The sequence below is a fragment of the Canis lupus genome, chromosome 20 (assembly GCF_003254725.2).
Source record: "Canis lupus dingo isolate Sandy chromosome 20, ASM325472v2, whole genome shotgun sequence".
Taxonomy (NCBI): Eukaryota; Metazoa; Chordata; class Mammalia; order Carnivora; family Canidae; genus Canis; species Canis lupus.
This window is the reverse complement of record NC_064262.1, coordinates 14,547,378-14,563,378: the sequence shown is the minus strand read 5'-3', so window position 1 is coordinate 14,563,378 and position 16,001 is coordinate 14,547,378. Positions and strand designations below refer to the sequence as shown.

General features: G+C 39.3%; 1 protein-coding gene across 13 annotated transcripts in view; it reads left to right on the top strand.

Moving 5' to 3' along the window:
* The window catches only part of CNTN4 (contactin 4), a 922,691-nt gene that overhangs the window by 893,941 nt on the left and 12,749 nt on the right, over nucleotides 1–16,001 (top strand). For 11 of the 13 annotated variants that reach the window (XM_049098179.1, XM_025451427.3, XM_025451396.3 and 8 more), the window contains 5 exons: nucleotides 2,915–3,090; nucleotides 7,353–7,473; nucleotides 11,034–11,192; nucleotides 13,825–13,974; nucleotides 15,475–15,545. In XM_049098179.1, the coding sequence (XP_048954136.1) occupies nucleotides 2,915–3,090; nucleotides 7,353–7,473; nucleotides 11,034–11,192; nucleotides 13,825–13,974; nucleotides 15,475–15,545 (677 nt within the window). The remainder of the gene's footprint in view (nucleotides 1–2,914; nucleotides 3,091–7,352; nucleotides 7,474–11,033; nucleotides 11,193–13,824; nucleotides 13,975–15,474; nucleotides 15,546–16,001) is intronic. The other 2 variants (XM_025451465.3, XM_025451458.3) reach the window with 2 other exon arrangements.

The window sequence follows — 16,001 nt, the reverse complement described above, 5'->3', positions numbered from 1 at the left end:
TATCATGCCCTTAGATTTGTTCTCTGGATGATTTGTGAATGGAAATCCTGTTTTCAGCCAAATGAAAGGACGCAGCTCAGCACCACAGATAGTTCCTTTTAAACACTCTAAGGCCTCAATTTCCTTCATCTGTTAGGTAGAGATGATAATAATATCTATTTGTTAAGAATAAATGAAATAATATATGTAAAGTTTTAACACAGGGTCTGGAATGTAAGGAGCTCAGCTAGTTATTATGAATGTTTTTATTACTTCATTCTCTTTTCTATCTCTTTTGGTACCAAGACACTGTCATCTGTACAATACACACTGTATGCTTGGTGGATAAATCAACAAATGAATGTTCTCCACAATAAGAATCTAAATTGTAAAATCAGTAGACAGCTAGTTAAAGGAGAATTAGACAACATCTTGCCAAATAAAAATCATACACATATGATTTGGGCCGGGAATTATTTGTTCCAGTCTTCATTTTATAGATGAGGAAAATTTAAATTTAAAAGTGAGAATTAGGGATGCCTGGATGGCTCAGCAATTGAGCATCTGCCTTTCACTCAGGGCCTGATCCCTGAGTCTGGGATCAAGTCCCACATTGGGCTCCCTGCAGGGAGCCTGCTTCTCCGTCTGCCTATGTCTCTGCCTCTGTGTGTCACTCGTGAATAAATAAATAAATATAAAAAATAAAAATAAATAAAAGAGAATTATTCTAAGGTATTTTGCTCTCATTATTTTCCCCTCATTAAAAAAAAAAAAACTCAATCTGTATTTATACCTGCAGGTCAGTTAATCATTAGAGCAAATTGTGATGATGTGACTTGTAAAAGCCTCAGGTTTTAAAATACAGGATTTTTCCTCCCATTATCTCTTAGTTGGCAATACCTGTTTTTACCTTCCCATTTCATGGACATATATCACTCATATGGCAGTGACTGAAAGCACACCAATCCATTTATGATATTTTCCCTTTTTTGGAAAATGGCAAAAGTGTATTTCACTCCAACCTAATAATCTGTTTATGGACACAGACTTTCCTTTTCCAGTGACTTGAGATGTTTGCTTTCCATGGTTGGATAAAAGGGCAGAAAAACTCTTATAAATACTCTCTTTAAAGAGGAGGTTTTTGTATGCATTTTTTGGAAAGTAAGACCCAGCAAACCTGTCCTGTGAGACATAATTTCAAAATTTCCAGCTAAGATTTTAATCGAGGAGATACACTTAATAAATATTTATATACCTCACATCCTGAAATACAATCCTGTGAATATAGGAGGGTATTAATCAATGTTCTTGCATTGTTTTATTTGCTTTTGATTTGTCTTCTTTGTTATGGTTTGTTTTGTTGGTTTTGTTTGATTTGGTGTAGTGCAAAGAAATTTCTGGAATATGGCTGAATTCAGAATTTCATTCTTTATGTACTTATATGACCTTTATATTTAACTCAAATTGCTTTTCAACATTGTACTCTGACAACATTTATGAAATCATGTTGCAGCAAACAAAAGATCACTGCCATATGAATGGAGTATTGGAGTTTATATACTGTCTCAGCTAAACAAGCTCATTTCATTTCCAGTTAAAATCATAATGTAAAGGGTGGACTTTTTTTTTTCCTGGCAAAGCAAACTTTATTATAGCCCTGAGGTTGGAGCTCCAGGTCCTGCTGAACACTTGAGAGTTGGGGCGAGGGCCTCTTGTGTTGCCCTCAGCAGCTCCATCCCATTCAGACTCAGGTGGAGAGAGGCTGGGTGGGGGGAGACCTGGGGTCATAGCACACGCCAAGGAAGGCCACTCTTGGCTGCTGAGCTAGCCAGCTCTCCCTCAGTTGGTCACTGCAGCCAGGCCATTCCTGACTCCTCATTTCTTGGATCCTGGCTTTTTAGGTTTGAGTGTGGGTTTGGCCTTTTCCATAGGACTCTTGTCTTTAAGCCCAGGTCTCACTGCCTCCTCTTTTTTTTTCCATCCTTTTTTTCTTGGCAACGCTTGTCTGCTTCTGGGACGCCAGCCTCCTGACTTGTTTAACAGGAGTCTCCTCCTCTAGGGACACATTAAAGCGAATCAGTACTTATTTTAAAGATGTAATAGACATATACAAATATATATAATGTTGTCATGAATTCATTACAGCATTTTATATTAAATTTTTATAATATAATTTGCTAAAAATATCTTAGTTTCAAGATGGTTGAGACCATAAACTTAATAGTAAATTATGCAGATTATAAAAATATATAAAGATATAAACTTATACTGTATTAATTAGAGAAAAGAGGAAAATCATATGTGTGTCATGTTTACAAAAAGGTAAAACAAAAACCAAAAAAGACTATAAACCCAAAAGATGGAGGGAAATTATACCAAAATGAAAAAAGATGTTTTATCTGGACAGTACAGGAGTAAGTAGGATTTGTTTTGTTTTGTATTGGCTTTTTGGTCTCTTAACTTCCTTGAATTACCTAAATTTCCCATACTAAACATTTATCGCTTTTATAATGGGGAGGGAGCAGCCAAACAAACTTCAAATTAACATGGATTTCTCTAGTTTGTGTTCAACGGAATTACTGCTTTCTAGTGACACTGGGGAGATCCGAAAACCTTTTTAAAGAGGCAATTTCTGAGTAGGCTGCCAGAAGTAGGTTCTTCTGTGAGAGTCTTCAGAGATCTAACCTCAGTGCTCCCCAGCTGAGTTTTGTTGCTCTGTGAAGGTTCATATAATGAGTGTTTTCATCTTTTCATATTAAAAATGACCTCCTGACCTGAATCTCAGCTTCCCAGATGACTGAGGTTTACTGGTCACAGTCTAAGAAAAAATAAAGCAAAACTACTTAGTATTTCATCCTGCTCTTGGAGTCCACATTTTATTTCCAGATGAGCTCACAAGCTTTGTTGTTGGTTTGCCTTTGTTTACACCCTACAGATCCAACAAGGGTGATGGTACCCCCTTCCAGCATGGATGTCACTGTTGGAGAAAGTATTGTTCTCCCATGCCAGGTAACACATGATCACTCGCTAGACATCGTGTTTACTTGGTCATTTAATGGACACCTGATAGATTTTGACAAAGATGGGGACCACTTTGAAAGAGTCGGAGGGGTAAGTATCAACATCAAACTATCTGTAGGAAATTCAGTATGCAACTGGACTTCTCCAAAGTGGCTCAGCTTGTTTAGATTAACTTGAAAAGAAATATAAGGTTATTCTTGATAATCTTGTTTTGATACCTTATTTTTGAAACTCTTGGTTAATTACTGCTCCTTTTTGCCTGATCTGTGTGGCCCCACTTAGTGAGGAACCCTAGATGGCGGTCCTCTTCATCTTCACAACAATACTATAGACTAGTTATTCCGAACTATGTATGAATGAGGAAACTGAAGTTCAACGGGAAATGTGTGGCTTGCCTTGGCCTCATAGCCCTCGACTGTGAAACCCAGCTTTAAACCTCAGATCCCAGGTTCTGTGCCCCATGCAGCACCATATTTCATAGCACCTGATTAAGAAAGTATCTTAAGGACAACTGACTCATGTGTTTTTTAAGCTGCTGATTAAACTTCCCCTGGCTCTCTTAGAAGTCTCATCATTGTGACATTAGGGCTCTCTTTCTTGAATCTGAAAGTCTGATCAGGGTATTTATTATCTCCAGGTAATTTTGAATTCAAATGTTTGAAGTTTCATAATGCCTTCCTTTCCATAAAAATACATATTACCATTGAATACACAGCAAGATGAAGCTAAATCTGGAAACAATTTGTATCTATCACAATTGTTCTCAAAAAAAATTTTTCACTAGCACAGTTCTACATTCCCATTAGTTTTTTTTCATTTTTAAAAATTTATTTTTTATTAGTGTTCAATTTGCCAACATATAGAATAAGACCCAGTGCTCATCCCATCAAGTGCCCACCTCAGTGCCCGATGGGTGCATTCCCATTAGTAATAAAGATTCACTCTGGCTACCATTCTCACAGAGGGGTCCAGCTAAAAAACAGCAGAAAATAAAAATGAGGCTGTGGTTTGAAAAGCCCTCCCCACCCCTCTGCCATAGAAATCTAATTTTCCCACTTCATTTTGCCTCCCCTCCCCCTGGTGTTGAGAGTATGTGGGCTAAAGCTTATAAGATAAGCTATATGATACGTTGAGGACCTGTTTTCCACTCAACTATAATACTAGTCCTGTTCTTGCTACCTTTCTCAAATGATGTCTCTCACAGAACATCAAGAATGATTTGAGCATTTTCTCAGCTTTCCCAAAGATCATATACAACTGGTAATATTTTAGTTACATAGGAGAGATTAGTTTATTACATCAGTAGATGCCTTGGGTCATGAGGGATTTTTCTCCTAGAATCCTGGTTGAGAAAGGCTGGATGAAATTGGCAGTATTAAGCATTCTGGACTTCTTTGATATGATTCAGCTTAATAACCAAGTGGGAGAGATATTAATTTCACAAGGGCATTAAAGATATTAAATACCTTCAGGTCTAGAAAACTGCATAGCCCAATGCCTTCCACAAAAGAAGTACTTGATAAATTTTAATAGTTGGACTAATTGAAGGAAGAGTAACATTGATTTTAATAACAGGAAAGTATAAATTGAGAAAACCTTCATAGATTAAGCAGAATATTAGTTTTCATGCTAAGACCAATGTCTTGGCCAAGAGAGATATTAAAAACATTATCTCCCAGAGTGGCACAGGTACCAACCAATTAGAACAGCTGCCTGGCCGATCAAAATAGATGCCCTGCCAGTCAGACAGATGTGGACTTTATGCTGGACTGGCTGCATACCAGCCAGGGCCAAGGCACAGGTGGAGACAACCCTAATGGAGTCAAGCACTAATGACCACCTTTTGTAGAGAGCTCTATCTGTGGAATCACTCTCATTAGCCTCTCATGTGAGAAAAACTTGTCTCTTCTGTGAAACTCTTGCTAACACCAATCAATTATTGCTAAGAAGTACAAAATTCAGGACAGCACTACAGATTGTGAGAAGTAAGGATCTTTAATGTCTATGGAGATAGGATTTGACAGGAGAAGAGGTAAGGAAGGAATTCTGAAGCTAAGCCATTTCACAGTTTCTCCTTCCTGGTCAGCATGGTGGTGATGCTTGGTAGAGTCAACCTTTTGCAGTTTTTGGAAAAGCTGTTATTTCATTGTCCTCTGACAGCCTCCCAGTTCTCTGTCAGGAACATAACAAAGCACAGCAGGGAAAAATAAGCTGGTGCTGCTTTATTTGCTTTGGTGGGAACACAAATGTAGATCTCAGTAAACTGTTTGATCTGGATGACTTCAGAGGAAACGAGAAAGTTATTGTGGTCTCCTTCTGTGAGACTCTTAATCTTGACTTTTTTTTTATTCTTTATTTTCAGTTTTACTTTAAAAAACACAGCTCTGGTCAAAATCTGTAAATGAAGACAACTCATTCTGTTAATATGTTACTGTATTCCGAAATTTCCAGGCCACAACTAGTTTCTTCTAACCTTAAGCCCTTGGTGAATAAAGTGGATTATTAACACAATGTACACATTTCTTTAAAACAAATATGGCTTTCCACCTTCCCTGCACATACCCCCTTGTGAAGCATTTTGTTGTTGTTTAAATCTATACTCAGGAGTCCTAGCCACATGAAATGTCTTAGGTAAAGAAGTATTAGTGATGATGATGATGCCTTAATATTGGCAAAGCACCTAATCATTTATCAAACCCTTTGGTGTCTATCAGCTCTTTAATCCTCACAGAAAGCATGAGGAATAGGGTAGCAATTATTATCCTATTTTACCGAGCAATTGTAAGACTTGATTAGTAAATAGAATCTGAATAAGAACCCAAGTGTTATAAATAAAACCGCTTTCAGGTAAAAAAAAAAAAAAAAAAAAAAAGTCACAGCTTTCTTTGAGTTAGATTTAATCTTTGACATGTCCGCTTATGGTCATCAATAATACCAATTTAAATTTACTCCATGCTTCCCAGTTTTCAGGATTTCACATACACAAACAGTCTCATTTGATTCTCACAACCTCACCCAGTGGGCAATGCATCCTTTCACAGGTCAGTAAACTAAAACCCAGAGACTTACATGAAATCGCACAGCAGGGATCAAGACAATAGAGTACCTACACATCAGCTCTCCCTTCACTAAATACTTGAGCCTCTCTTCTAAACTTATTTACAACTATTGGCAGTTCTGGGCTTTCCATTGTCCTGAACAGATTTGTGATATGTTTCTCTAATACAAAGGGAATTAAGTACACATTAATTTAGATTGAGAATAAGGTCTTTCCAGATAGTAGAATGGCCTGACCATGTCGGTTCACATCCTGACTGTGCCATTTATTAGGCAAGTCACATAACCTCTTTGTGCTTGAGTTTTCTTCACCTCTAAAGTAAGGATAACAAGAACACCTACCTCATAGAACATGTGAGTATTTAGCTGTAATATATGGCTCCAATATTTAAATACTATTAAGCATTATCCAACATTGTGGAAGGATAGCAACAGGGCCAAAATAACCCATGTTGTCTTATCATCCATTGTGGGGTGAGATGTAAGCATAGCTTCCTGAATCTGACCTCTAGGGAGCACTCATATGCAAGCCACCTGTTCCCCAAGCTTTTGATTAACAGAGCTATGAAACCAAACTCAAGGTGTAGCCATGTTCTTCAGTTAAAATGCTACCTTCGTGATAACCTATGGAGGCATCTTCTCATATTTACTAAAAGTCCCACACTGGTAAATGTATAGAAATATTCCTAGGGCACATAGAAATCCATACTGGGATATAAGCAGTTCTGTTCATCTGCTAATCAAACTTGCATTTGGCATTTCAAAAACAAATAAGCAGCATTCCACACTAGGTGATACTAGATTTCCTTGGAGAGTGTGGTCCTCATACTCTTAATTCAAACCTGGGAGCAAGCAAAATGCTGCTGTAAGATAGAGTTGCACAGTAAAATGCAGATGCCTCCAAATGTAGGCTTTCCCCGCCTTTCCAAATATAGAATTCCAAAGAATTGGAATCCCAGAGAAGGCTGCAAGCCGAGGGCATATCTGACGAAACCCACAGGACTAGATCAAAAGCCGCCTTGAGTAAGTTTAAGTGCTTCCGACATGGGTGGCAAACTGCTCCAGAGACCCAGGGAAGCCAGACACCGGAGGTCTTGTCCAAGGTGTGTTCTGAAAATGTTGGTGTTCTTATCTCACAAGCAGGCTCACATATTTTTAATAGGCCATGGCTTGCATCACTAATGTTTTCATCAGCCAGTATAAAATAAATCCATTAGTCACAGTGTCCTTCATGTGATAATGATATTTAGAGCTCATTAAAAAGTAATTGTAGCCACTTTCCCCTACTTTATCAGCAGGATTCAGCTGGTGATTTGATGATCCGAAACATCCAACTGAAGCATGCTGGGAAATACGTCTGCATGGTCCAAACAAGTGTAGACAAGCTGTCTGCTGCTGCAGACCTGATTGTAAGAGGTATGGGAATTTTGGTTTCTGTTCTTGAAAGACGTTTGTGGTATCTACTCCTGCACAGATTTCTAAAAATGTCACCAGTTCAGAATTATGGAAGAAATTCATATAGAAGCTGAACATTGTAAACAGTGGTTAGCGGCCTACAGAAGTTCTGTGTGTATCTGTTTCTCATAGGGGGGATCACCAGAAAGTGCAGAGCAAATCCGGTTACTCTGTACTGAAAATAACTCCTGTAAGTGCTGTGAGTGCCCCGAGTGCCTGGATTTATGGCTACTGGAGTTGATATGACCTTCTAGAATAATTTTGGATTAACAAAAGCAAATAGTTTAAAGAAGGATCAAACTGTGCCTTTTGATGTTTCATCTGGGCTAAGCCAAATTAGTGATTTAGGGTACTGATAGAACGGTGGCTTCAGAAAAATCACCAGTTTTTCCCAGTTCCCTTTTTTCCCTAAAGTTAATATAGTTCTGTCCAGTTCTTAAAATATGGCTTTAGAGGGAAACACTTCCTGACTGCCTAGGAGGTAGTAAATAAGCTGGCAGTTGATGTACAGACTGACATTTGTGAGATTTTTCTTGAGTCCTACTAACATGGTCTAACTTCAACCTAATGGCTACAGAGGCCCTGGCTGAGCCCCATGAAGTCAATTTATAAAGCAACAGTAAATGGAGTTTGAAAACTATTTTTCTATTGAAATTAAAACCTTCAGGGACCAGTGTATGTACCAGAATCAAACTGATGTATGCTTGGGGCTTTTCTGAGTGTTAAAAGTGAAGCCAAATCAGAACATCAAAATAATCTCTTGGCCAGCACCTCCTTCATCTGAACCCTAACCATTGGTGTCTAGGAGTCTTCAGCCAGCAGAACCTTGAGTGCAAGAATACAGAACTCCAAGGGAAATTAGGTATGGAGGCAGGGTGAATCTGAGTTCAGGGAGAACAAGGTATTATTGGAAGCAACGTAAGTGTTGCTGTGCCCTCTAGGCATAACCTGAAGGAGGAGATGTGTGGGAGTTAGCAACTTAAACTCATAGTCAAGAGAAGTTAAAGAAAAATAGTTTTTCCATCCCATCTGCTTTCGTTTCCCTTTAAATTGCCTACAAAAACCTTTCAGTAATAGTACAGATAAGAGCCAGATAAGAGAAAAAAAAAAACGTTCAACCTGGGTTGAGCTACCCATTGAATAACTTAAGGAAACATGTTTATTTCCATTTTAAAATACATGAGAGCTGGTCTGTTCTCCCCCTGGGGACAAAAGAATTCTGTTGCTGAAAATTTATCCTCTATTTAATTAGGATAATGTTCAGATCAGCAGTTTAAACACCAATAAATTAGACTAATAAATATTTAAATCAGTAATACTTGAAGTTCTTAAATGATATTGTATACTTCATTTCACAGAAAATAACATTAAATACCAAGAGGAATTTACAAACTCTGTCTAAAAGAAAATCTAGTCTAATCAGTTAATAAGGCCAATAAATTAATATGCCATTTTAAACCATAATCTTTCGTTTTATTTCCTCTGACTCTGCCCTTGCAGCTTTTCTGCATATTACAGAGAGGACGCAGAAATGTATTTCACTGCCCTGTAAGAGATTTTTGTATTGGAAACTGGTAAAGCTTTGAGTGTTGGCTCCAGCTTCCTTGATCTCTACTTTATTTAGTCAATAGCATGCTAATGGCAGATGGAAAGGCCCTTCTTCACAGGGAGAGAAACAGAGGCACTGGTCTCACACCAACATTCTCTCTTCTATTGCCTTGACAAAAACATCTGTGAGCCCTGACCATGTGAACATTTTGTTTAGAGGACAAACATTGGCTCATTATCTCATTTTGAAAGAGGGACCCAACTTCCCCAAGACAAAGTTGGTAAACATTCTGTGAGGTCATATCTATACACTGGTGTGGTGGCTGGCAGGAGCATACAGAGCAAACAAAGTTGTGAAAGTAGCATTTTACCTCCAGTGGCCAAATTCATACCACTCCTTCATTTTCCTTTACTTGGCTGCTAACAGTGGGCTCAGATACTTCCTATCTATATAATTCATTGAGGAGTTTGGAGGGGAACATTTTTCTACTTGTACTTTGACCATTGAAAGAGCATCCATATGAGGGTTGGGGGTGGGAATCTAGGGTGAGAAGGCTAGTGAGAAAAAAGAAGATGATGCAGTCTTCTAGACTTTATCTGATTAATCGGGGTTGCAAAGACTAAAGTTTGCCTCGGCTCTATCCAGGTGGCATTAGACTGGCATGCTGAAATGTCACCATGGAAAATTAATCAATTTCAGCATACAGATTTCCAGACCTTTCATTCAGGAGTAGGAGGGAGAAGATAAATTTAGTTTCACCTGTGGGTATATAAAAATGATTTTTTAAAAAAAGAAAGAGAAATTTAGGGCATCCTATGAAGGGTACAGGAGTGAATCTCAGAACAAAGTCTTACTTTAGGAAATTACAATTAACTTTTCACCAGTCTGCTAGATGTCTCTTTCTTCCCTGACCAGCAACATGGCCCAGTAGTACATAGCAGTACACTTGCCTGCTATGTGGGGCTCAGCAAAGTCCTCCTAGGACTATCTCCTTATTCCTGTCTCAGGGACATGAAGTTTGTCATCATGTCTCCTTCACCAACCACCTTCCCTCCTGAAATGGTCAGTTGTGGTTTGCTGCAAGTGCATTTAACTGCCTGGTAAGAGCTTTTCCTGTTGGAATCTAAGACAGCTTTGGGGCTTTGCTTGGGTTGTCTTTCTATGTTGTTAACCTACTGCTTTCCATCTTCTATTTATGATTTCCAAACCTTCATTTAAAACTGATTTCCTCTTATTTCAATGATTTAAATACATGGGCAGAAACAGTGAACATCAGAAAGTAGAAAAATACAGGTATGACTTATAGAAACTGCAAATGAGGGTCTTTAGACTCTAGCCTAGTTCTGAAGTTGAAGTTGGAGAAGCGACAATCCTGTGACTCTTGAGCACTGGCCATTTTCACAGAAGCTCCCTTGTGTACAAGTGTGTGTTTGCCTATGACATGGGGCAGGCATGAGGTTGGTAGTTACAGTGTAGCAGGAATGTATGGAGCAGCATTGTGACCACCAATGTTCTCATGCCAGTTCTGATCAAATCCACGTTCTAAACGGTAGAAATGACCATTTCTAAAAGGCTTTCATCTCCATTTATCCCTTTTCTATCCATAGATAACACTGCCTGACTTATACCAGAAACCTGTAAATATGGTGAATGTGGGCTTTTGTGATACCCCAATATTCTCTCCTAGCATTTGGAACCAATATTCTATTTTAATGCTTTGTTTACCTATTTTTTTTCTAATTACATAGAGAGCCCCTAGAAAGAAGTGTCCATGTCTCATTCATCTCTGTAGTTTCAAAACCTAGAATAATTCTGGGCACCCAATAGGTATCCAAAAAGGAATTGACAAATGATGAATCTGTGAATGGGTGAATAAATGGTTGAATGGATCAGCATTGCATTCAATAAAGCAATCACTTGCTTGGACATGTGAACACACTGCTCCATTTCTGAGGGTCTTGCTCATTCACAGGCCCTCCAGGACCCCCAGAGGGTGTGACCATAGATGAAATTACAGATACTACCGCTCAGCTCTCCTGGAGACCCGGACCTGACAACCACAGCCCCATCACCATGTATGTTATTCAAGCCAGGACTCCGTTCTCCGTGGGCTGGCAAGCAGTCAATACAGGTACCATACTGGATGCCTGCGGGTAGTGTCTCACAGGGGCTTCTGAAAGTCAGCATAGTGGACAAAGCACTGTGGTAGAAACCAAGGGCCAGCTAGATTCCCATCAGATACAGCTATGAATGATACATTATGGCAGTATTTCCTAAGCCTCAGTCAACGGTACCATCATTTCTTTAATAGTTTTCTTTATCTCAACACATGTTTGTTTTTTAACTTGTCCTAAACAATAATGTCTTATGAAATGCTAGGTCTGTATGTTGGTTATATTTTTTTCTTAACATATATATTAAAACACATTAGTTGTAAAAATAAAATGCATCAATCTGCATATTACCTAAAATTATCTGTGTATTACTGATGATACACTTTGAGAAGCAAAGAATTATACTAGTCTACATAGCCTTTATAAAGTTTATTTACTGCTCTCAAGAAATCAATAACTAAGGACTGCCTGGAGCCTCTTGACTTGCTATCCATTTTTTTTTTAGATGGTTGAGTTTGGAAATGAAGAGGCATGAGATTTTGTTATATTAAAAACTATGTGAGATGGCCATATCTTGATGTTTTGAGGTAGAAATACATGGAGCGATAGGCCTAGTTCTGCGCAACTCAGGTGAATCATACTGATTTTAACAACCTCGTTTGTTTTTCACATCAGTTTATCCAACCTCAGAAATGGGTTTCTGTGTTTCCAGTTCAATCTCTGACTTTCTTCTGAGTCACAAGAGTGCTTAGGAAGGAAAGATAGGAAAAAGCTGGAAGTTAGGGGATCATGCAGTCCTGACTCTGCTACTTGGTAGATCGCTATACAGTTGCGTTTTCCTCGGCTGTTAAATGGGCATGATAAGAATTGTTTATGACCCAAAGAGAAACGATTGTGAAACTTTTTTAAAAACAGGAAGTACTACATAAATATAATGAACGAAAGGAGGGACACCTGGGTGGCTCAGAGATTGAGCATCTGTCTCTGACTCAGGTCGTGATCCCAGGGTCCTGAGATCGAGTCCCACATCGGGCTCCCCACAGGAAGTCTGCTTCTCCCTCTATATCTCTGCCTCTCTCTCTCTCTCTGTCTCTCATGAATGAATAAATAAAATCTTTTTTAAAAAATTACTAGAATTTGCTGAGCCCTTGATATGTGCTATATGTTCTGCTAAGTCCTTTTTTTGGATTTTCTCAACAGTACTATGAATAGATATTGTTATTAACCTCAATGTTTGGTAGGGAAACCAAGGCATGGAAAGATTAAGTAACGTGCCCAAGGTCATTGGGCTACTAAGCATGGATTTGGGTTTAGAATACAGATGGTCTGACTCCAAAGCCCCACACTCTTTACCTTTGGAAGTTAGGACTGTGTTAGTTGTGGCCTAGGGAGGCTGGCAGCCACTGAACCCTAGTCACCTGTATGATGGCCTCAGCTTTGTCAAAGTTGATCTCCCTTTCAGAGTTCTGGGCTACGTAGGAAATATTTATTTTTACTTTATTTTTATTTGTTATTATTTTTTTTTAGTAAGCTCCAGCCCACTATGGGGCTACTTTATTTTTAATTGTTTTGTTTTGTTTTTTTTTTTAGTAAGCTCTAGCCCAATATGGGGCTTGAACTTACAACCCTGAGATCAACAGTTGCATGCTCTACTGACTGAGGTAGAGGTAGGCACCCATTGCATGGAGAATCTTTATGATAACTGGTTTAAAAAGTTGTTCAGAAAAAAATAAAAAAATAAAAATAAAAAATAAAAAGTTGTTCAGTGAGCATAGAGGCAATGTCCACAGCTTCTTCGCTTATGGCACCAAATAGTGGGCCATGTCCTCTTGGCAAGGAGCCCTTCTCCAAATACTGCTGGGTGGATACTGTCAAATTCTACTTCTCTGACTCCCTTTTTTGTGTTCTCCATGGCCTTTCCTTTTATGTTTTCAGATTCTTTCTTGAGATATGTTAGTAGAGTTCACTGTCAGTAGTAGTATAGCTTTGTAATATTGTTAACTTCATTATGATGAGTTATAGAACTTGGACCACACAGTTTGACGAAGATGCAGATCCAGTGCAATCTTGGGTTAGTAACTTAACCTTTATAAGGCCCATTTTCCTCATCAATAAAAACAAAGTAATTTTAATTTACTCATAGAATAGTTGTAAAAATTAATCAGTGTGGGGCAGCCTGGGTGGCTCAGCAATTTAGCGCAGGCTTCAGCCCTGGGCATGATCCTGGAGACCCAGAATTGAGTCCCACATCGGCCTCCCTGCATGGAGCCTGCTTCTCCCTCTGCCTGTGTCTCTTCCTCTCTCTCTCCCTGTGTCTCTCATGAATAAATAAAATCTTTTAAAAAAAAATCAGTGTGCCCAACACTGTGCAATAAATGCTGAAAAATGTATCAGGTGATAGCAGTAATGATTACAGTCAAGTGCTTTGAGGCCTTGAAGACCCTAATGTCATCGTCTCATACCTGATTAGAAACTTGTTAGTTTAGCAAAGGGAGTTCTGGGATTGCTTCCCTGTAACAGCTGTTGTGCAACTACTCTCAGGCCACCTACAGTGCCCTGCACACCGTAATGGTGATGGTGATGGATGGAAGTTCCTATCTGCTTAACATGGAATCCTGTAAAACATCCCCACCTTCTGATGTCTTTCAGTCCCAGAACTGATTGATGGGAAGACATTCACAGCGACCGTTGTGGGTTTGAACCCGTGGGTTGAGTATGAATTTCGCACAGTTGCTGCCAACGTGATTGGGATTGGGGAACCCAGCCGGCCCTCAGAGAAAAGGAGGACAGAAGAGGCTCGTGAGTAGCAGCCAGGACACAGAGAGTCTGTGCTGGTGGCTATTATTTCTCAGGAAAAGGCTTTGAATTCTTCCTACTTTAAGCCCTAATGAAGCTCTGCATCAGCACCCCCTGCCCCTTGAATAGTTATAATGATCAGAAATCAGGCCAGTAGATGCTCAGCTTAGTTCAGTTCTCACTCTTCCCTGGGTCACCTTGTACAAAGAGAGACACCGTGTGCTTCGTCTTTCAAACACCAGCACTTTCTTTGTTGGTTCATTTGTCACCAAGATTCTCCAACCAGGAATTATTTTTTTAATACGCACACCCACATTTCAAATGAAATCAACACACAGAAATCACTCGTCACAAATAATCAATTCTTCAGAAATGTTCAGTAAGATTTTCTTAGAGTATCAACCATGCCCAGAAGCTAAAATGCAGAACATCCTGCTAATTCATACAAGCCCAGTCAGCAATTTAGCAGGACCCTCTGTGTTCACAGCTTGCATGAGCACAGGGAGAGAAAACCTGCACCTATGTCAGTTGTACATTTCCTTCTCTTGTGCAATGGGAGGCCTACATTACGTGTGGGGCTCTGTAGAGTCCCCAGCTGTAATAGGGCCCGATGTTTGTTGAAGGTTCCTAAGCAGAAGGGAACTCTGACCCTACTCTTGGACAGAAACCCTCTAGATTGATTTCATTATCTCTAACCGAGGGAACACACCCAGTCACCAATTTTTAAATTCTGTCTGGAGTTTTCCATTTACATGATGATCACGTCGCTAATCCCCATTCTTTCTTTTCCCCCTCCAAAACTGTCATTTAATTGATTCCTCTCAGCAGTCCTGAGAAGGAAGCTAGCATAATCTCCCCTCTTTTACAGAGAAATCTGGGGATCAAAGAGGTTAAGCACAGTGAGCCAGGGGTCAACCTATGTCCACCACTTCCTTCAGCACCCAGCTCAAAACTCACCTTCCTCCGAGAAGCCATTAGCCCAACCCTACTCTGAGCAGCCTGCTACTTCAGAACGCCACCGCACTTCATTCTGTCTGCACCGTATTGTTGTTTATTGTCAACATTCCTCTGTAATTGTTCTGCATGTGCTCTCTGCCTTCAACAAGATTGTAAACTCTGCACGGGCAGAGTGTGTATTGTCCTGTCTTTTGTGTACCACCGCATGGTTAATAAACGCCTATCCAAGCATTAGAACCAGAACTTCAGTCCTTTCAAACCACTGAACTTCGGCCTCTAGGGATGGAGCTCAACAATTGGGCAGACTTGTCACATACCTTGTGTACCTTGTTGAATGGGAATCAGGTAACTAATAGCAATTTCCTTGCTACATTTCACTTCTGTAAGCCGACTCTTTGGGCCCCATGACCACACTGTTTCTGACCTCAAAAGACAAGATATGTTTATCAGCGTATTTGTTTAAAGTGAGTCACTTTAGCCAGACAACCTTCCTGCCCCTCATTTGCTTTTACCACCTGACATGACTTGTTTTTTGTTTCTGCACAGTCCCCGAAGTGACCCCAGCTAACGTCAGTGGTGGTGGAGGCAGCAAATCTGAACTGGTTATAACTTGGGAGGTAAATGAATCATGGAACAAAAGGAACATATATTAGTCTGGGCTATTTTATTTTTTTCCCTCTATGTTAAACAAATCTGAGAAGTTTTCTACTGTGTTTTTAAGAGCTAAAATTTGAGTGCAAATACTCCCTTGTCACATAGTTAATAGGTAGCAAGAAAAGATGGTGCTTGCCCATCAATTGTTGAATTAGGTTTTAATTTGACTCATCACAGAAAAAACAATCATGAAATGGAAGACAACACAAGAAAACATAAATATATATGTATATACATATACATATATCCATGAAGACTGGTTCAAAGAAAACCAGTTTTCATTTCTTCCTGAATTGATGCATAGCCAATTGATTTAAAACCTCTGCCAGCAGTAGATTCAGTGTGCCAGCACAATTTCCTGGCAATTGGCTTTGCTTCTAGAGCCTTCTTCTATGAGGTATTTAAAAAAAAAAAAAACT